We start from the raw sequence: 22,241 nt of genomic DNA on the forward strand, positions 1-22,241 counted from the left end.
AAACAGCCTTCCTGGAAGTTAAAATAAAAATCTTGTTCCTAGTTCTTTTGTTTCTTTCTCTCCCTCCAGCCTCCAGTTTATGTTTAAGCAAAAAGCTTTAGACAATCTTTTTATATTTCAAAAACCTCAGTGTGCCTAATCCTGCCAAAATTAATAGAACATTCAATGCTTGAATAGTGATTTTGCAAAACAAAATTGAAAAACCAAAACAAAAAAAAAAAAAAGCCACATATTTCTGGAGCTAATGATAGAACTTGGTTATTAATTATGTTTTTGCTCTTGAAATGTCTGTTTTGCATATTTAAGCTGTGGGTGAGCTTTTAAATGCTGTGGGGGGAAAAGCAGTACCGTTTTGGTATACCCTGGGCAGCTCAGCCTGTGTCATGTGCCTTCCAGATGTGTGACTACCATCCCTAGATCTTGTGAATTGGAGATGATGGGGGCTGTAATCCAGCACATCCATTGGCAACCGAGTTGAGAAAAGCTGATATTGTAATTAATGAAGGATTAATTCGGTATTTTGGCACAAGTCTACTCCTAGTGCCACCTAGAGGTTTTTTAAAATTTTCATGTAGCCTAGTCATTACAACATTTGCTGGCCACATATACAGATCTACATGTACAGATTCTATTCTATTCTATTCTATTCTATTCTATTCTATTCTATTCTATTCTATTCTATTCTATTCTATTCTATTCTATTCTATTCTATTCTATTCTATTCTATTTCATCCCATCCCATCCCATCCCATCCCATCCCATCCTATCCCATTCCATATTCCAATTCGTTCTGTTCCATTCCACTCCACTCCACTCCATTCCACTCCTCTCCTTGCTCTGGTCTGTTCTACTCTTCTTCCTTTTCTTTCTTTTTGATTTTTCTTTTCATGAATTCCATACTTTTCTCATCCCTCATGGACTCTTTCTCATTCATTCTTCCCCAGTTTTCCCTATTGGTGCCCCTTCAACACTTTTAGCAGTTTCCCTGCATTCATTTCAATCCCATATCTTCTGGTCCACTAGAATATGAGGTTTTAGTCTCTGCCAAATGAGCTGCCAATTCCTACAAAATTTTCCACTAATGATCAACATTTCTATGGATGGAACCTTTTTTGGGGGGGGAATTGTATATTGATGCATTCTCTGGGGTAACCGAGCAGCTCAGTTAATAGCTAGGGCTTCCTAACAGACCAGTTTTTAAATCATGAAATACCGTGTTTTCCCGAAAATAAGACCCAGCTGGAAAATAAACCCTAGCACGATTTTTCAGGATGCTCGTAATATAAGCCCTACCCCAAAAATAAGCTCCAATTAAGACGGTCAGCCAGACAGATGCATTTAGTACTGTATTTCCCCCAAAATAAGACCTAACTGGAAAAATAAGCCCTGTTGCATCTTTTGGAGCAAAAATTAATATAAGACCCAGTCTTATTTTCGGGGAAACATGGGTAATAATAATAATAATAAAGGAACTATGTAGGAACGTATGTGTACAAAGTTATGGGAGGGAAAGGAGGTATAATTCTTTCAAGGGTAGCCAAATTGGTAAACATCTGCCCCTCTGAACAATCAAGTAATGGCAGACCTCTTGCTGTCTCTCACCTTTGTTATTCCCAGTTTGAGCTGGTGTCCCTCAGGTGTCCAGTGCAATGCCATGGATGCTGACTTTAATGGTCGAAGGTAGAGTATGCCATAGCATCCAAGGGAGCTTCTGCATTTGTCATTGCCAGCTTTTTGTGTGATGTCTGTAGCCTCATTGCATCCTCGGTGTATCTGCTGGCTTGGGTGGTGTGCTGTTTTGATTCAGTTTCTTTGAATTAAGTTTGTTTTTTTTTAAAACTTGATGGTTTTCCAGAATTTGGCTACCTGGTATTTGTAGTCACCACCTCCCAGCCCTTCCTTATGACTTGAACTGGAGCACAGAGACTTGTTTAATGTCACACTAAGCTTTACAAGGTCTCTGGCTGCCACTTAAATAAGAATCTTCTGTATCACCAAGTCGAAGAAAAAGATGGGTGTCAGTTCTTCAGAGCAGGAAAAGGCCTCCTGACACGATGGGCAGAGTTTGGGCTTTCTGGAATTAACATAGATTGCAGTGCAACTTGCCAAGACCATAGGCTGGTTAAAATGGTACAAGATGGGCAGGTCATCTTCGTGGAGAAAAATTTCCCTAGTCACCTGGAAGCCATAGGTGACCAAGTGAATAACTCTGTTACTTCCGCTGCAATCTCTTCGTTAGTGGCATGTTTCCTCTTTTACTAGGATCAGTCTGGCTTTCCAAATTTAGAAAGAAATATGCTTAACGAAGCATGTGCATGTTCTTATCCTATCAGGTATGCTAACTGAGCAAAACATACGTCCCACTTAACGTTATGCGTGGGAAGCACAGGAGGTGGAATTATGCCCCCAAGTAGTTAATGTAAACATTAATCATAAGTGGCACAAGGAACTACGAAGCTGAAAACAATTATTGCAAGAAAGTAAAAACCAATGTAGGAAAACTCAGAAGGTGTCATAAGTATGCATGGAATGGCAACGTATATAAGCAATAAAGGTTTGATGGCCAAGCATATTTCGGCCACCTTAACTATTTTTGTGGCTTCTGTCTAGCTGGCAGAACAAAAACATTGCAGCATAGAATTTCCTCTTAACACGTTCTACGTCCATGCACAGCTTTTTCCCAACTAGGGCAAGCCAACAACAATAATTTTGTTGCCGAAAGAGACCCAAGGGAGAACGAAACTTTAAACTGAAGCTGAAAAATCAGGAAGGAACCAGGGGTGAAATGCTACCGGTTTGCACCGGTTCGGGTAAACCGGTAGTAATAAAAGCTACAGGTTTAGGTGAACTGGTAGTTAAAAAAAGCTACCGGTTCATTTGAACCGGTATTTCTGACGACAGCCGTGCTGCGCGATTTATATTTGCTAGAAAGCAGAAATTCTGCTTTCTAGCAAATCTAAATCACATGGCGCAGATGTCTCCACCCCCACACTGTTCTACTTACCTTCAAACAGCTCCTTTTTCTGTGCACAGTGTGCGTTTGGCGTGCAAGCGCGCATGCGCAGGCAGCAAACTGGTGGTAACCCGTGGAGGATTTCACCACTGGAAGGAACAATGAAAAGGGTTGCATGGTGAAGTCTTATAATTAAACCAGCCCATAAATGCCGAAGTCCAGCCTTGATAATGTTTCTGACAATGCTTTCCTTTAGAAAGAATTACTAAAGCAAAATCTCTTTGATTAAATTGAATGAGAAGGCAAAAAAATTGCACGTATTTCTCAGCATTAACTGGAATCCATTTTTAGCAATTCTTTATTAGAAACAACTTTCCTAAAAAAAAAAAAAAACACCTAACTAACTCATGCTAAAAGTACTAATAATGCTCCTCTTGATTTTTCCTTTGCATCTTTGTACGAAGGTAATTTTTCTCATGAGGAGAAAGACCAAATCTATACTCAGTACAAAGTAGGGCTCTTTACAAAAAGTCCTTGAGCCTGCACATTTATATCTAGACAGATAAATTGCAGCAGCAGAAAGTTGCAAAGGAGCTACTGCAGGTGGACTGGGTCTCTAATTCTAACAGCAATAATGTGCTAACATGCTAACTAACCAAGGAAACCAGGTAGATCAGCTTACAGCTAAATAATATACAGCACAATATTACTTGGAAATCTCCTTGTCAAGCTTGCTTAAGCCAACAAGATTTTATTGACTGACCTATCAAGAACTGGGGGAAACCTAAAGCCTGTCATTTGTCTTCAGTTACAGCTTAGAAGGTCTTTCCAGAGAGGCTGATGATACTACTAAGCCATCCTCAAGTCTCGATGTAGCATCTATGAACACCAAAGATCTTCGGCGGAGTCCCCTAGCAAATGATGAACGAGGGTCCCTGGTCTCGCTCACTGAAGAGGAACAGGAATCAGAGCTAGGAGAAATGAGAAGTCAGGTAAGAAGAAAGGTCATTCCAAGGATACAGTTATCCTTGCTTGATTTGCATGGTCTACAAAGCCAGATGTGGGCAACAGCAGTTTGCATCCCTCGATGTCAGAAGGCACCGTTCCTTTTCATAATTTCGTTACAAGTGATCCTCAACTCGATTTTCACTTTCCACTCTTGCGATCAACGCTAAGACAAATCTTGGACAGAAATCTTAACAATGTATTTAAGGACCACCTTCTAGGACAGTGATGGCTAACCACCTCCTCCTCCTCCTCCTCCTCCTCCTCCTCCTCCTCCTCCTCCTCCTCCTCCTCCTCCTCCTCCTCCTCCTCCTCTCCCTCTTTCCCCACCCGCACTCCCTTCTAGCACTGATGATGTTACTTACTTGGGTCAGGAAACGTTTGCAGGGAAACAACCAAGCTCAGAAAGCACCATGGACCTCCTCATTTAAGCCCTGAGCTACAAATATTCTCCTCTATTTGTCTGTTTGACCGGTCCGAGAAGACTAAATTTAGTTTAACCATCCTGCATTTCACAGATTCTCCAAAGACCACAGCCCCGCTCCTTCGGCTTCTCCACAAGTCCCGTTTCTCCTCCATTAACGAAATCCATGTCGCTGATGACCATCGCCCAAGCGGAATCAGACAATAGTGAGTATTTGTGGGTTTTAATTTAGTTTTTCTTTGCATGTAGCATTCAGTTGTGAGCATGTTAAGCACACCTTCTGCTTTTCCTATACCAGCCTAGCTTTGCGCCATTTTGAGATAAGTATTTGTCAGAGAAGGCAAATGTCTGGTCCTGCACTGTATGAAGTGTTGGGTTGTTTTGCCCAATTAATTACTCCTGTAAAGATGCGCAAGTTCTTTTCTTCTATTGGTCCAACCTGTGCATTTTTTAAGAATGTAGAAGACCCTGGATTAAACTTGAGACTTAGCACACTACTGAACTCTCATTCCTTCCCAATGCCTCTCCAAGAAATAAGTGTCAGGGTTCCAAGTAATAGATCCATTGCAAGCAAAAACTCAGAGACAGGTGAATTCCTCAAAGAATAGCTTTATTGGAAATATCAAATTGGCACATGTCTGGTGAAAATCAACTGAGGGGCCTCTTGGTTTTCACCTAATTAAAAGTTTTTCCCTCAATCCCAAACAATCAGTCACATGGGCCAATCAAGGCAGCATCTGCTGGTCTGGTGACATTACTCCTCCTTCCTCCGTCCAGGTGTGAGAATGTCCTTGGTTCCCAAGAGAAAGTATTTTGTTCTGACTACACAACCCCAGCTATCTCTAATCGCCCCTCCCTATCCCTCAGCTCCAGTGCGGCAGCACTGAAGCTCCAAGATGACTTCGGCCAGGTCAGCTTCAGGGTTGACAATCAGATTAGTAGTGAGAAAAAAGAGGTAAAGATAAAGGTTCCCCCTGTCCAGTCGTGTCAGATTCTAGGGGATGGTGGTGCTCATCTCTGTTTCTTAGCAGAGGGAGCCAGTGTTGTCCGAAAACATTTACCTGGTCATGTGGCCAGTATGACTATACGTTTAATGGAACACTGTTACAGTGGTGGGATCCTCCCAGTTTAACAACCGGTTTGGTTATCACGTGATTTGTGCACGCGCTCACGCTTTGCGCACGCCCGCACCTGATTCATGCTGCGCACACGTGCACAGTTTGAAGAAATCTTCACTTCCAGGTTTCTTTGGAGGAGTAACACAGCTGATTCACGCAGCAATCCACTCTTGCCACGTGAATCAGCTGAGAAAAGAAAGGTAGGAAAATAGGGCGGGCAGGCAGGTGGGCCCATCTGATCGTCGGGCGAACGAGTTCGCTCCCAGCTGATCGTCAGAGCTACTGGTTAGCCCGAACCAGTCCGAACTGGTAGAATCCCACCCCTGTGCTGTTACCTTCCCACTGAAGTGGTACCTATTTATCTACTTGCATTTGCATGCTTTCAACCTGTTAGGTGGGCAGGAGCTGGAGCAAGGAACAGGAGCTCACTCTGTCCCGCATCACTCAGGTCTCGAACCTGAGCTTTCAGCTTTCCAACTGATAAGCTCAGTGTTTTAACTGTTGAGCTATCTCGCCCCCCTCAGTAGTGGAAAGAATAAAAAGAAATTGAAATCTTGATGTAGCAGAGACAAGTCTCCAGTAAGATGTGGAAACCATCTTTAAGGTGCTAGAGACAGTCCAAAATAACTAAACAAACTGCACCCCACTGTGACTAATGTCCTCTCCTTGGAAAATGTCTCCTGGATTCTTTTACGTCTATCTGGAGTTTTGAGAGAGGTGAAGAACAAGCTATCTCTGCATCTGCCTCATTTTTTTTTTCTTTAGCGGAAATGACAGTGAGACATGTTTTTATAGGATGATTGTGTGCCCTGAGGGAACATCAGTGGGTTCTGACTTGCAGTTGTGAAAGTTGCATCTCCGGTGCAGCTTCATTGTTCATCAGTTCTGCTAGTGGTTATGTGGTGTGGCTCAAATGAGCCTGGAACAGAGTGATTGTAATCCATGATTACTCTAGCATTTAATGGATTGTATTCTTGTTCTATTCCAATTGGAAATCCAGATTTTATATAATAAGCGGAAGTGGCATTTCCTTACATTTCTCCTAAATTTAACTATTACTTCCCAACTGTAATGATGCTTGTGTGGTCACCCATGGTTTCAGATGGCTTATTTATTTATTTGTCCAATTTAGAAGGCCATCTATCTGTCTAAAAACTTTGGGAGGCATGCAGTGTTAAAAATAAACAATTTAAAAAACAACCTGTACATCTCAAAGAGATGTACAGACTAACATATAAAATAGGTTCACCATTCACCTGAACCAAAGGCCAGGTTTTCACATACTTTAAAAACACAAGTCAGGATACAAGCCGTATGGAAAACACCTAGGAAAAAGTTTTGCAGGGGTCACTACAGTAAAGAGAACATTTTTCCTCGGGGAAATACATGGAGGAATAAAAAATCCCAAACATTTCAAATTCTTCTTTTTTAAAAAAATTATTGTTCTATCCTAGAGAATAAAATACAAAATAGTAAAAACAAACAAAGAAACAAAATGAAACAAGAGCATTAGACGTCTTCTAGTCCAACCCCTGTTCAAGCAGGAGATCCTTATACCATTTCAGACAAGTGGCTGCCCAGTCTCTTCTTAAAAGCCTCCAGTGATGAAGCAACCACAACTTCTGGTGGCAAGCTGTTCCACAGGTTAATTGTTCTCACTATTAGGCAATTTCTCCTTCGTTCTAGGTTGCTTCTGTCCTGGATTAGTTTCCATCCATTGTTTCTTCTCTTGCCTTCTGGTGCTTTGGAAAATAAATTGATAAATCCCTCTCCCCTTTCTTTGTGGCAGCACCTCAAATACTGAAATACTACTACCCTGTTTCCCCCCAAATAAGACATCCCCTGATAATAAGCCCTATTGGGCTTTAGAGTGGATGGCAATAAGGCCAAGCGCTTATTTCGGGGTTCAAAAGAAATATAAGACAGGATCTTATTTTTGGGGAAACACGGTATCATGTCTCCCCTAGTCCACATTTTATTTTATACATGTTTTATTTTTGCCATAAAATAAAACACTCTGCATATATAAGAAAATCATTGTCCCCCCGCCCCCTTCTTGGAGGGAAGCTTCTCTGGTTTGGGAGTTTGCCACTGAGAAAGTCTCTTCTAACAACCAAAGCTTTTTGGAAGATCTGGCTTAGCTTCTCAAGACTCGTGACTCATAAGGATGTTGACTCGTTTTTGCTTCTCCGTTAGCAATAGTAACCAAAACACTTGGTCCATCCATGAAAATAGACACTTCATCTTCGCTGACCAGAATGTACCAATTTTCTTCCTCCTTCCGAAGGGCCCTCATTAAGGGCATATCCGCACACAGGATGGGCTCACGTACTCAACAAAGGACCAATTGGTGTCCCCTTTTTTTTCTCTCCAAGTGGCTAAAAAAAGGGAAAGGGAATCTCTCCCTTGAAAACCAGCTTTCTTTGAGAAACGGATTATTTTCTCTTAATTATAGGAAACCTTTTTTTGAAAATGCTTTCCTCCAAATTTTGCACTCCTTTCCAAAGAGGTCTGCACCGCAGCTCAAATTAATAGCAAGGAAAGAAACGGATTCACAAAACGGTGTCGTGCCAATGAAAGTTGCTATTTTAATATTTTGATCATTTAATAGGCAACGTGGTATAGTGTTTCCTGCCTGAGCAAGGGGTTGGATTAGAAGACCTCTAAAGTCCCTTCTTTGGGAAGAATAGAATATAAACTTCATTACAGTCATCGACCAGCAATAGACATACAATAAATTGAAAATAATACTGGCATGAATCATGAATAATAACATCCCTGTTATGAAAATACATGATCTCAAACTGTTAGGGTCACGCCCTAATTTACATGAGTGGAGAGCCGATAGTATGTGAGTAAATGTATTTTTCCCAAAATTGTTATAGATATCTCCAAAAACTTGGTACCAGTTGGCATCTGTAATTCTGTAACCAATTTTTTTTTCTTGTGGATATTGCAGCAACACAGAATTTTGCCCCTGCACGTGTGGTAGCTGGGTTTGAGTCTTGGAGGAGAAAGCCTACATAAAAGTCGTCTATCCTCCCTGGCAGTCTCTCTAGTAAAGGGAGAATATATATTGACCTACATAGTCTTCTCAGCCTTTTGGCTAAGATCAAGTGTAGTATCTAAAGTCCCTTCCAATTTTGTTACTGTGTAATAAGGGAGCATGATTGGCCTTAACGTGGCCTTCACTTGCAAGGTTACCTTTTGAAGTGCACATTGATATCATAGATGTTAGAAAAATAAATATGGAGAGTGTCTCTCTCCAGAGATTTGTTTGGCAATGAGCCTCTTTTCAGACAAAAAGGACCAATGTAAACTGGAGGTCACACAAAGAATCCTGAGGGGCAGAAGGTTGGAGAGCAGGTTGGGATTGCTTACATTCGCCGAGACAGTTATTCTAGGAATAAAGCCATCATCCATAATCACTACTTTGTGATATCACTATGTATGTTTCAACTTTAGATAGCCTTGCTTCCCTCCTTAATACTACATTTGGAATGCAAGGCGCTACCTGGAATACACTCTGTAGGAATTTAATGTAGACTCTTTGAAGAGGAGTAAAGATAGTGTAAGTACCGTGTTTCCCCGAAAATAAGACCTCCCCTGAAAATAAACCCTCCCTGAAAATAAGACCTCCCTGAAAATAAGACCTCCCAAAATATTTAACCTCATGTGCAGCCAGTCCCCACCATTTCCTCTGGTTAGGGAGACAGAGCTGGAAATCAGGTAAGATGGCAAGAGGAGCCCCGTCTTGCTCCACCCGCCCCAAAAGAATAAGACCTCCCTGAAAATAAGGCCAAGCACTTATTGCAGGGTTCAAAAAAATATAAGATAGGGTCTTACTTTCGGGGAAACATGGTATAAAAGTTAAGCACAATCTAGTTTGCCGGGAAATCCCACAGAAATAATGCTACCTCCCATCTGGGAGCATATTTATTTATTTATTTATTTATTTATTTATTTATTTATGAAAATATATATGGCAGCCCATCTCAGTCTTCATGACACATATAAAAGTGAGTTCCTACTATTTCAGAGTTTGAAAAATATTGATATAAGAATCAAGTCTTGACTTGATGTAGCTTACTGAGAAAGTTTCCCCTCTGTAGACTTCATATTGATTGTTTTCTTGGAGATTGGTTTGGCTTTTCTTTCTTCCTTCCTTCTCAACCTTTTGACTTCTGAATGGTTGTAGCAAAATTGCTCTAAAGTCTAGAAAAGCTATTGACCTCTACCCAGACCTTTTAGTCATGCTCCAGTACACAAGAGATCCCTCAAATGTTTCTGCTCTTGCAATTATTTCATCATTATTTGATTTTGGCATTTGTCTATATTGCAACACTTAATTCCCCCCACCCCCAAAATTATTCTTAAAACTTGGAAGACCTTGGAGGTCTTCTAGTCCAACTCCCTGCTCAGGCAGCAAACTCTATACTATGTCAGACAAATGGTTATCCAATCTCTTCTTAAAAACCTCCAGTGATGGAGCACTCACAACTTCTGAAGGCAAATTGTTCCACTGGTTAATTGTTCTCACTGTTAGGAAATTTCTTCTTAGTTCTAGGTTGCTTTTCTCCTTGATTAGTTTCCACCCATTGCTTCTTCTCCTGCCTTCCGGTGCTTTGGAGAATAGGTTGACCCCTTCTTCTTTGTGGCAGCCCTTCAAATACTGGAAATGTCAGTGTTCCAAGGAACACCCCTCACGCAGTAACACGGTTGTTAAGTGAATCCGGCTTCCCCGTTGACTTTGCTTGTCAGAAGGTTGTAAAAGAGAATCCCCATGACCCCGCCATAAATCTGAGTCAGTTGTCAAGTATCCAAATGTAACTCATGTGATCGTGGGGATGTTGCAACGGTCGGAAGTGTGAACAATGGCCATAAATCACTTTTTTTCAGTGCCGTTGTAACTTTTAACAGTCCCTAAATAAACTGTCATAAGTTGAGGACTACCTGTAGCATTTTTTTTTTGCATACAATGAAAACTCCCTTTTCTCCTCCCCCTTGGGGTTTTTTTTTTTTTTTGGTTTTTTTAAAAAACCCACTTCCCTGCTTTTTGCTGCCTCAGCCCTTTGCTTTGTAAATATGCCTTTTGCCTTCTTCTTTGCCTCGCTGTGGCCCTTCTTCCTTTTTCTTTGTTATTGTCTGTTGTCGGGTGTCGAAACGGCATGCTCTAACCTCTGCCATTAACCCACTTTTCAGCACAGGGACGGATTCAGCCACCTAGACGGGTTTTCTTCTCCTTCAGCATCTCTCCTCTCATTCCTAAGTCTAAAACTGTCTTTTCTGTTGACTCTTCTTCCAGTGATGAGGAGGAGAAGTTGGAGAGTAAGTATTCTTGTTCGGGGAAAAATGATTCTGCCGTTTGCTTAGTGCTCCGTGGAGAAGCTCAGAATCTCGCATGGCTTCGTTGAACGCAAATGCTAGCTAGTTTACCGGCTCAGTCTCAGCTGAATGGCTTGTCTTCCTCACTTGTCTTCCCTGCTGCTTGCAAATTCTAGCCAAAGTGCTTTTTCAGCTTACTTTCCTGTTGATAAATTTGGCCTACAAGGTTTTTTTAAAGTTCTCCTTTTTTCTTCATTTGGCCCCCCGGATCAATAAGGAATGTTATGGGGATATAGTACTCTTGTGTAGGAATTGATGTTATGGTCACAGATTTGCCGTATCGTATCGTATTTTATTTATTTATTTGCATGTAGGAACTCCCAACTTGGACGCCACGCTGATGTAATTCTTCGTACTTGCTTGTGTTCAAAACTATTAAATTTTGCTACAGGCTAACTTAATCCTTAGATTATTTCGCATGAACAGGTATTCAGGAAAAAAAGAGAGCACTTTTAATGAAACGTGTAAATTCAGAAATATTAGAAGGGGCGTCCCCTGCAACTTATCCTTGAAAAAAAAAATAATGAATTTGTTATGGTTGTTGGATAGTATTTTATAAATAAATATAAATGAATTATAAAATATAAATAAATAAATATAAATAAATAAAAGAAATAAATGTGAAAGGGCGATTTTAATCAGGAGATAAGCTGATTATTGGAGGTGGTTAAATCCTGAAATAATTAGGACAAACCCATGGGACACAAGTTAGTTATTTTCCAGAGAGAGATTTTCCTAAAGCAATCCTTTCAAATCACCATTTAAAAATTGCCTTCCTCTAACGGCAGCAAGATAAAATCCTGTACCCTTCTTGTTAACCTTGCCTTTTGATGCCAGATCATAAGGAAATAGTTAAGACAGTTTAAAACAACAACAACACCCTACTGTAAATGTAAACCAAAGAATACATGGTTCTTTATGGCCAAGGAATAGACAAGGTTGCCTTGAGGGGGGTTGGGATGATTTGAAATAGTGAAGGATTTGCCATTGGGGGAGTGTTTGAAAATTGTTCCAATGTGGTATAATTTGAAGGACCGAAATTCCAATTTGCATGGCACATCATGAACCTACCTACAGTAACCTAAACCTTTTAAGCAAATAAAACAACTATAAGTTAATTTCAAAGGGAGGTGCGTAGTACTTCGGATTGTGTCTCCGTGTACATCACAATGTAAATACGTTACTTGAACATCTGCAGTAGGAAACTTCTGTTCAGATTCAGACAGCTTAAAAGGGCCACATGAATCCTTTAGGCTGAATTTCTTACCAGAAAGTAACCAAGGCAACTCCTTAGAACATGCTTCTTTTGTCCTTTGCAAAGGTCTTAGTGTGACCTCCAACCTTTCTGCCTGGGTATAAAATTGACAAGAAAATCCTCCACACTCAAGACTTTGAATATTGCTGGCTTCAGCTTGCAGACTGTCCCCAGTGATTATCATAAATGTCCCAGCTACTAATTCAAGCGAGAGTATGTAATGCATGATTGTTCCTATTTGACACCTTTCTCAAATCTATTTTTGCTGGGAAATGTGAAAGAAACTGTTTAGATTTCGAACCATGTTTCTACTTGTTTTTTTCACGGATTGCCTGAAATGACCAGAGACATCAACTTGTGAAGACTCTGAAGTATTGACTCTAGATGTGGTCCCATCAGCTGGTTCTCAAATTAACTATCTTCATAAAAAGAGAGGAGGAAATCAACATAATTGCTTATTTATAATCTTAATAAACAGTATGGCCTTCTAGATATCATAGTCAACTGTTAACGTATTGGATGAATTCAGAATCAAACACCATCTGGCACTGGTGACATTTTCTCTACCTTGTCATACTGGAATATATGTTTTAATAAAATTACATACAGGTATTACTATATATGTTTTGGTTTTGGATGATTTTTAACTCTACTTTTTTTCTCTTAATATTTTTGTAGGCATCCGATCCTTCAACAGCTCCTTGACTCAAAGGTGAACTTTTTATTAATCTCTTAAACATTCTCTAAATATAGTTTGTTGCTTTCTTGAATTCAACAAGAATTTAAACAAAAAGGACTATTGGTGGTGATGGTGGGTTTTATTTTTTATTTTTTTTTAAAAAAGGTTGATTTTTCTGTAAAAAAAAAATTGACCCAGTGATCAACTGATTGAAAAATTAAATCTACATATCTCGTAATTATAATCAAAAAGCTTGTCAAATTTACTATTTTCAGGTTGATAAAGGTATAAGTGTTGGGTTTCAAAAATTTTTACTACTGGTTCTGTGGGCGTGTTGGGAGTGGCTTGGTGGGAGTGGCAGGGGAAGGATACTGTAAAATCTCCATTCCCACCCCAATCCAGGGGAAGGTTACTGCAAAATCCCCATTTTCTCCCGATCAGCTGGGACTCCGGAGGCAGAGAATAGATGGGGGCAGGGCCAGTCAGAGGTGGTATTTACCGGTTTTCCTAACTACTCAAAATTTCCACTACCGGTTCTCCAGAACTGGTCAGAACCTGCTGAAATCCACCTCTGGTATAAAAGATCTTCATTGCAGAAAAAGAAGTATTGCTGTGCAATCAAGATTGAGAACTGATCACAAAAGCAATTGATTGATTGATTGATCAAGAGCCACTTTCAGTCTTTAAGAGGCATATGAGAGACCATATTTTAAAAATTGGGTAAAATGGCTTTGGCGTGATTTAATTGTACTTAAAATGAAATACATTTGTTCTGCAGGCAGTAATTCCTGCACATATGAGAACATATGGGCCTACCATTGAGGGGTGGGTAGGAAGCATTTGGCTTGCAGCAAAGTTTGGTCCTTTCTCCTTAAAATAATTTCTGTATCTTTAACTTGCACGCTAGGCAGGTTCAAATGAAAATGCTGTGTCTCCAACTTGAAACAGATGAGTTCTTGTTTATTGCCTGAAATGTTTTATCTCTTGGCTTCTTTTAGCATCAGCGAGGAGAGTGGCAGTTTCCAACCCCCCAGCCCCTCGAGAAAAGATTTGGAAGCCAAAAGTGGAACGAAAGTCAGCCGTACGTTCAGCTACCTCAGGAATAAAATGTCCAGCAGTAAGAAGAGCAAAGTAAGTAGACCCAGGAGTTGTGCTTCCAAGACGGGATCAGGGATGTTTCTCATTATGCTTATTTATTTATTTTATTTATTTATTGGAATTTGTCAAACAATAACGAGAACGAGAACAAGAGAATAAAAATACAGTGACAGGGACGTTACCAATGTAAAACTTCATTCAGTGCTTTGCTAATAAAGGAGCCAAGCTGTTTTAAACAGAAGGATTATTGTCTGATACTAGACATACATAAAATGGAAGCCTAGATGAATCTCTTGTTCTAGAGTCTGACTTTTATTTCCTGAAAATCAAATCAAATTGGGTATTAGCTAGAGAAAGAAAAAGTCCTAGAAAATCTCAACATCCAACCAAGTTCATAAAAAATAAATAAATCCATTAAAGTTCTTGGTCCTTAGCCAGGGAAAACTTTCTAGGCCATTAACATTTTGAAATTCTCCCAGAATGACCACCACAATGTTGGCGACTGTCATCTTCTAACACCAATATTGAAGTAGAATCCTGGGGCAACATATACAACATACACATACGCATCCTATCTTTTTTTACATCAAGTTCAGAACATGCTGTAAAATCTAATGCAAGCATTAGAACTGAACCACTGAACTACTGCCAGCTCAAAAGATGCACATAAGCAACTCCTAAAGCAGTAGATTGGTTTCTCTGAGTCTTGGTTTAGATAAACATGATTTATTAAGCAATCTTAATAAATAACAGCAATCTGTTGGCTGTGTTAACATACTACTCTAAAAACAAACAAAACAAACAGTATTATGATTTATCTGAACCCAATCTTATCAGTATAGTCTATTATTGTTTATCTTGACTAGCAGTAATGTTTAAACTGAGCTTCAACTCTGGGCTTGTCCTACTTTGCAACCAACTTTTGTTGAAATTATATCAGAATGGGCAAATTTGAGGAAACGGTTTTGCTTCTGCTATCCCAAAAGTTCAGCATGTGATATCGTCTTTCTGGGGAGAGTCCACCGCCCATCTGCATCAAACAACTGCTGGTGCTCACTGCAACTTTTTTGGGTTTAAGTAGTCATTTTGGGGTTTGGAGGGTGGCTGTTGGCATTTGAATTCCATCATCCTTTCTATCATGATCTGAGTCAATTTGCAACATTTGCATAAGTGAGGTCATTCCATCACAAGGGGACTGATAAGGGTTATGTAAATTGCACACATCAAATCAGGGCCTCTTAACACACAACCCTCACTGTATTCTAAGTTGTCTGAAGAGGCAGGTGTCTTGATCGACACCCAGCCAAGTCACGGCCACAACAGTGCGAAAAAAAATGGGAAAAAGGTTTTCTATAGAATCCTTCAATTTCATTTTGTGTGTTTTGTACGTGTTCAGAAAATACCACATTCTCCTGTTTGTACTCAGAAGATGAAGTGTCAAGTGTGGGCTGAAAGTAGTTTGTTCTTCTGAGAAGTGGGGGAGGAAAATTTTGTTTGGCAAGAACACTTTAGAAGGTTAGAAAACCAGACCATTGCAATAGACCAGAGACTTCTTCTTTGTTAGAGGTAGATGTTCCCCATCCACTATGATTGCACAGCTAGAATTAGAATCTTGTTTATAAGAAGATCTTTCTTCTCTTTACTGTGATTCTAGACAGCACTTCAACTTAAAAAGATATTGAGATTCTAGAAAGAGTGCAGAGAAGAGCCACAAAGATGATTAGGGGACTGGAGGCTAAAACATATGAAGAACGGTTGCTGGAACTGGATATGTCTAGTCTTATGAAGAGAAGGACTAGGGGAGACATGATAGCAGTGTTCCAATACCTCAGGGGCTGCCACAAAGAAGAGGGAGTCAAGCTATTCTCCAAAGCACCTGAGGGCAGGACAAGAAGCAACGGGTGGAAACTAATCAAGGAGAGAAGCAACTTAGAACTAAGGAGAAATTTCCTGACAGTTAGAACAATTAAATCAGTGGAACAACTTCCCTGCAGAAGTTGTGAATGCTCCGACACTGGAAATTTTTAAGAAGAGATTAGATAACCATTTGTCTGAAGTGATGTAGGGGTTGGACTAGAAGACCTCCAAAGTCCCTTCCAATTCTGTTATTCTATTCTATTCTATTCTATTCTATTCTATTCTATTCTATTCTATTCTATTCTATTCTATTCTATTCTTTTAAAAAAGCTTTTTTTTAAAGAAATGCTTTTTCTGAAAAAGTAGCATACTTTTATTGTGATCATCATCACTATAGAGGCCATCTTTATATTTAAAAACAAAATCAGCCGAAGACCCCTTTGGATAATCAGATTAAAATGCAAAAGAACTTCCTAAAGTTCTGACTTTCGCATCCTAGACAGAAATCTCCTCCTTTTCCCCCAATATTCAACAAGTGGAGGTACTCTTCATCTCTCATTTCTAAAAAGGAAGACAAATTTTTCATGAGAAAATTTATTTTATTTGTTTATATTTTTATTTATTTAAGGTATTTATATAGCCACGCATCCTTCTGAGAAACTAGGGGTGAAATCCAGCAGGTTCTGACAGGTTTTGGAGAACCGGTAGCAGAAATTTTGAGCAGTTCAGAGAACCAGCAAATACCACCTCTGGCTGGCCCCAGAGTGGGATGGGAATGGGGATTTTGCAGTATCCTTCCTCTGGAGTGGGATGGGAATGGAGATTTTGCAGTATCCTTCCCCTGCCACGCCCACCAAGCCACACCACGCCTACCAAGCCACACCCACAGAACCGGTAGTAAAAAAAAAATTGATTTCACCACTGCGACAAACCCTGGGCATCTCCCAATCAAAGTCCAATCCGTCAAATCCTTAATTCAGTCTTTACTCGATGGACTTATATGTCATTGTGGGACACCAGTTTTGAAGAAATCTGTTTTGATGTATCATCCTTTTTTTTTTTTTTTTGGGAATGGTTACAACACCGCTTGACAATTGTGCAAGAGAAACTCACCGCTTGTGGGCACCCATTTAAATTTTATGAGTGTTTTGAAGTTCCTCTGTCTGTGGCTAGATCAAGTAGCCTGAAGAGCAATTGTCTCCATTTCAAAGCATTTCTTGATTTGTGTAGATTTTTATTTTGGAGAGAACATTCAGTAAACCAGAACAAATAATCTTTAGGAAACAGTTTTTTAGATGTACAGTCTTCTTTCAGTCGTCTTCTCTGATAGCATGGCTTTTCAACCACTTCAAGGATGAAGAGAAATATGTAGACTATGGGTATCCAACCGTTTGGCTTCCATGGCCTGCACTGAGTGAAGATGAATTGTCTTGGGCCCCATAATATAATATACAGTATAGTATAATACTGTAGAGCCTTGGTGGCGCAGCAGATTAAAGTGCTATTAAGTAGCATCAGCTGCCTGCAATTACTGCGAGTTCAAATCTCACCAGGCTCAAGGTTGACTCAGCCTTCCATCCTTTCGAGGTAGGTAAAATGAGGACCCGGATTGTGGGGGCAATAAGCTGACTTTGTATAAAAAAGAACACTGCTTTGGGGGGGGGGGCGAAAGCCCTACTAAGCAGGTATATACAAAAGTATGAAGGCTATTGCTTAATGCATTGTAAGCCGCCCCGAGTCTCCGGAGAAGGACGGCATATAAATCAAACCAATAAAGAGCCTTGGTACTACAGTGGTTTAAAGCACCCTGTTATTAACACAGCTGCCTGCAATTTACTGCTGGTTCGAATCTCTCCAAGGCTCAAGGTTGACTCAGCCTTCCATCCTTTCTAAGGTAGGTTAAATGAGGACCCAGTTTGTGGGGGCAATAAGCTGACTTTGTATAAATATACAAAAGAATGAAGGCTATTGCTTAATGCACTGTAAGCCGCCCTGAGTCTCCGGAGAAGGGCGGCATATAAATCAAATTAAAATAAATAAATAAATAAATAAATAAATAAATAAATAAATAAATAAATAAATAATATAGACCTAAACCAGGGGTCTGCAACCTTAAACACTCAAAGAGCCATTTGGACCCGTTTCCCACAGAAAAGAAAACACTGGGAGCCACAAAACCCTTCCCGTGCCTGACTATTTCTTGAGCAGCCACAAAACTAGCATATGTAGTTGAATTAAATGTTCTATTTTCTTCTGAAGCTTTTCTTTTCTTGGATTTATCCATGGTTGGCCTACTGGGGGTTGAAAAGCTCAATAAATCGCATGCCGGCGGGTGTCGCACATTGGCGGTTGTGACGCATATTTTGAGTGACCGGGAGCCGCAGCAGAGGAGTGAAAGAGCCACATGCAGCTCCAGAGCCGCAGGTTGCAGACCCCTGACCTAAACAATATCTACATACTTTTTATTTATTTCATATGGCATAACAGAATACAGCATTAATGCATAGAATTCACAAAATCAGCATGTAAAATGTGCATCAAAATATGAAACACCAGTACAGTGAATTATTTTAAAGACGTACAATACAAGTGATGAATAAAATGATGAATAAGATTAAATTATGTATGAGCAGTTACTGGAGTGGCTAAACTGTGACCGGATATATAGATCGCTTAGCCATTGGACAGCAATGCCCTTGATCTGATTTTAGCCATTGGACAGCAGCACCCTCAAGATGATAATCTACATACTGATGTATCCAGATGTGCTGAGGCTCAAATCCCAGAACATCAACCCAGGATTTTGAAAATTGCAAAGGGCCGATACAAAAAACACTGTATGAGCTGAGATTGTGCCCCTTTGGCAAGGGCCATTGACCATAATAAAGATTGATTGACTGAAAATTGCAATACCAACACACCTCGAAGGGAAGACTACTGGAGTGACAAACCCAAATAGGTCTCCAAAAATCTGTCTTGTCCCAATCTTGGTTGGGGGAGAATTTCATCTATCAGCTTCTATTTTTGACTGGCACCCCTCTCTTCCTTATTTCTGGATTCTGCTCTAGATCCAGAAGTTCTCCATTCTCCGTGTTTAGGGGATTAGGATGGTGTTTACCTTTCTCACCCTGGAAAGGAGATTTTTTTCCCACCTTAAACTGTTGCCTACAGATTTTTCTTAGATGTGTGGAAGGTATTTAACTTTCCTCGTCTTCTTTTTTTTTTCTTTTCGTTTTTGTCTAAAATAGATAGAAAAAAAATCTTGAAAGAGGAAGCAAAACAGGAAGTTTCTAACTCTGCTAGTACTTCTGCCGCCTTAAAAACACAGATGTTTAAATCATATAAATGAATCTCTCTCTCCAGGAAGACACACATGAACCATCGCTGCCTCTTCTGTTTTAGCATTCAATACTTGAAAATGCCAATTAGCAAAGATTATGAGAAAAGAGGGAAAAAAATATCTTCAGCACCTCCATGTGTTGTTTCCCAAGTGTCGTCCCCCCCCCAAGTCTTTTGAGTCCCTTGAATAGCCCAAGGGAGCTTCAGCTGTGACATCTCCAGGGCCTGAAGGGTTAATCTGTTCTTTGAGGAAGCTCAGAAGAAGCAGCTCTTCCTTCTCTCCTCCCCTCAGCCTTCTCTCTTGCTCAACTTGTTTCTGACTTCCTTTTATGACAGCAGGCTGAGCAGCTGAACAGAATCGGTGCTTTTGGGGTTTGTTTTATCTCTAACGTGATGGATGGATAGGTGTTGGGCAGATTGTCTTGCACGGAAGTTGGGCAGCATGTCCCTCAAGTGGCATCGGTTTTCCGACGTGCCCCATATAACAGTGAAACTGATCGGACGTTTCCACTCGGAGGTAAACTTCTATCTTGGATTGGGTGGTGAGGATTAGTGATGGCAGCGCAGTGGTGGTCAGGAAAGGCCTGGTTAATTTGTCTAGTTTGCATCAGTTGGTGCTAAGAGGTTGGTGAGAAGTCTAGGCTGGATTGTCCCTTCTTTTTTTTTATTCCAGTTTTGGCAATATGCTGGTCTACGATCTTTCTCGGTTTGGAGAAGATTCATTTCTATATATCTCTTATATATAACAAATTGTGGTTCGTTAAACTCCAAATTATAGGCACTGTGGGGTTTTTTTTCAGCCTTTGTAGTTGTTTGTACTTTTTTGCACCCGTGAAACATCATTTCCTGTTTTCTGACTCAATCTGCTTATGGTCGCTCTCTTGTCTTCCTAATCAAACTAATCAAATCAAAACAATTAAGACGATGTTTTTCTTCCAAATAGGAACATTTTCTTCAAAATGTCAGTAGTAAATTCCTGTTACTGGGCAAGAAGGACGGCTAGAGAACTAGAAATAAGTTGTTGATTGACTCCGTTTTCTTGAGCGAGAGGGTTAAGAGTCAAATGGAGCAGCCAAATATTTTTATGCCTGTAGACCTCAAAAGGAAGCGATAGATTTGATATGCTTTGCATTCACACAGCTTTGTTCTCAGAGCACAGTAATCTCCTTCTTATACTGATAAATCTTCTGTTCTCCTATTAGTCAGACTGCACTGATTATCCTTATTATTTATAAGATTTTTAAACCACCTGATTATCAGAGATCTTTGAGCAGTTGACAAAAGACAGTTAGCATTTTGAAAACAGTAAAAATAATAAAAAGCATAGAAAGGATTTGTCAAAGCATAGGAACACTAGCATCCTAGTTGAATGCAGATATATGAAGTAAAGTAAAAGAAGATTCTAACTCAGAGTGAATCTGACATGTTTTTCCCCGTTTTGTCCATGAGAGATGCCTTTCTTACTGCATTCAGTTTTATGTGGCTGCCCATCTCAGCAAGTGACTCTGGGTTGCAAGCAATCTTAAAATAAATGAAAAACAAATTTCCATTCAAAACTACAAAAATTAAAATACACAGCAGCTGAGAAAGAGGTCACAGTCAATGGTTCCCAACCAGAAGATGGGATGGCAGGCCTGAAGTGACTGGCTAGATCTGGGTTAATGTCAGGCTTCCAAGTAACACCCCTATCGAAAGAAGACTCCAAGGCTTGAGTTTCCTCAAAGTTCCATTTTATTAGGGATGTCATATTGGCACATATGGGAAAACCCAAATCTGAAAGTTTCCAGGTTTTCCCCACCCTAGGGGTCTTCTTTCTGGCTTGTCTGTGGTTGGCCTCCTGTGGGGGTGGATTTCTAGGTCCAAAGCGACAGCTGTGTGGTACCACATTTGTATACAGTCCGGTACTTCCTTGATGCCACAGGCTTGCCTTAGATCTGAGCTGATCATAAAAACCTCAAAGCCCTGAAGACCCCCAGAAAATTGTCTGAAGGCCCAAATGTGAAAGATGGCTTCCAGGACATTCTCGGGCCCCAGAATTTTTTAAAAAGGCTAAAAAATATAGCAACATTTGAAAGGGAGGGAGAAACAGATGAAGTACAAGCATGAGTTTCATAAATAGGAGGACATTTTTGAAGAAGACTTTAACATAAAACATAGAATAATAGAGTTGGAAGAGACCTTGGGGGTCTTCTACTCCAATCTCCTGCTAAAGAAGGAGACCCTATACCATTTCAGATAAATGGTTGTCCAGTCTCTTTTTGAAACCTCTAGTGATAGAGCACCCACAACTTCTGAAGGCAAGCTCTTCCATTGGTTGATTGCTCTCAGAGTTAGTAAATTCATGCATCACCTTAGAAAGAGGAGTTGAGAGAGAAATGGAGTACGTTCCCCATATGAATGGAGTCTTAAGACCTTTTGCATTTCTCAGTATGCGTATAGTACTTTGCTAATACACCCCACTCCAAAACATGAATTTGTTCAACTGAAGAAATGCCCCATAAAGAAAAATTCTGCATTAAAATATGCACCTTAGTGAACATGAGGTACAAAAATACACTTATCTTCAGGGAAAGCTATGTACGATAGGACATTTCTGGAATAATAAAGGGATATTCAAAAATGCTTGCTTCAGGGGAGTTGTGGGTAAAAATATTTTTATGACACTTTCTTGAAAAGAGATGTCCAAAAGGATGTGGGAACAGGCCCAATTAAATTTAAGAATTGAAAGAAAAGAAATGGAGAGAAGCAAAAACTGGAGGACATCACCTAAAAAATATCTCTAAAGATCGTCTCAGCAGCTGAGATAAACTACACACTGTTTTTTAGATATCGAAATCACAGACTTTGATTTGTCACTGGGATGTTGAGAATATGTTATGGTTGTCATCGGGGGGCTAATCCCGAATTACCTCAAGATGGCAAATAAGGTGTCAGATGTCCACCATTTTATTTTCATGTTCCATCCATTAAATTATTATCTGATGGCCTTCAGGAAGTGGTTCTTCTCTGCTTGCTCTCTGGAACTGTTTTCCCCTGATATTCATATGGCTTCCACCTTGAACCATGATCACTAAAACCAGGGTCTTCCATTGAATGGAAATAGAACTCTTATGGAATGGTTGGACTAT

At 40.0% G+C, this 22,241-nt stretch overlaps 1 protein-coding gene across 2 annotated transcripts in view; it reads left to right on the forward strand.

Moving 5' to 3' along the window:
- Window positions 1-22,241, forward strand: part of AKAP13 (A-kinase anchoring protein 13) — a 276,145-nt gene that overhangs the window by 209,822 nt on the left and 44,082 nt on the right. For both annotated transcript variants that reach the window (XM_070953603.1, XM_070953604.1), the window contains 6 exons: window positions 1,618-1,680; window positions 3,762-3,945; window positions 4,477-4,588; window positions 10,703-10,828; window positions 12,819-12,852; window positions 13,818-13,950. In XM_070953603.1, the coding sequence (XP_070809704.1) occupies window positions 1,618-1,680; window positions 3,762-3,945; window positions 4,477-4,588; window positions 10,703-10,828; window positions 12,819-12,852; window positions 13,818-13,950 (652 nt within the window). The remainder of the gene's footprint in view (window positions 1-1,617; window positions 1,681-3,761; window positions 3,946-4,476; window positions 4,589-10,702; window positions 10,829-12,818; window positions 12,853-13,817; window positions 13,951-22,241) is intronic.

The sequence above is a fragment of the Pituophis catenifer genome, unplaced genomic scaffold (assembly GCF_029215685.1).
Source record: "Pituophis catenifer annectens isolate HBS135680 unplaced genomic scaffold, rPitCat1.0.hap2 SCAF_14, whole genome shotgun sequence".
NCBI classification, from domain to species: domain Eukaryota; kingdom Metazoa; phylum Chordata; class Lepidosauria; order Squamata; family Colubridae; genus Pituophis; species Pituophis catenifer.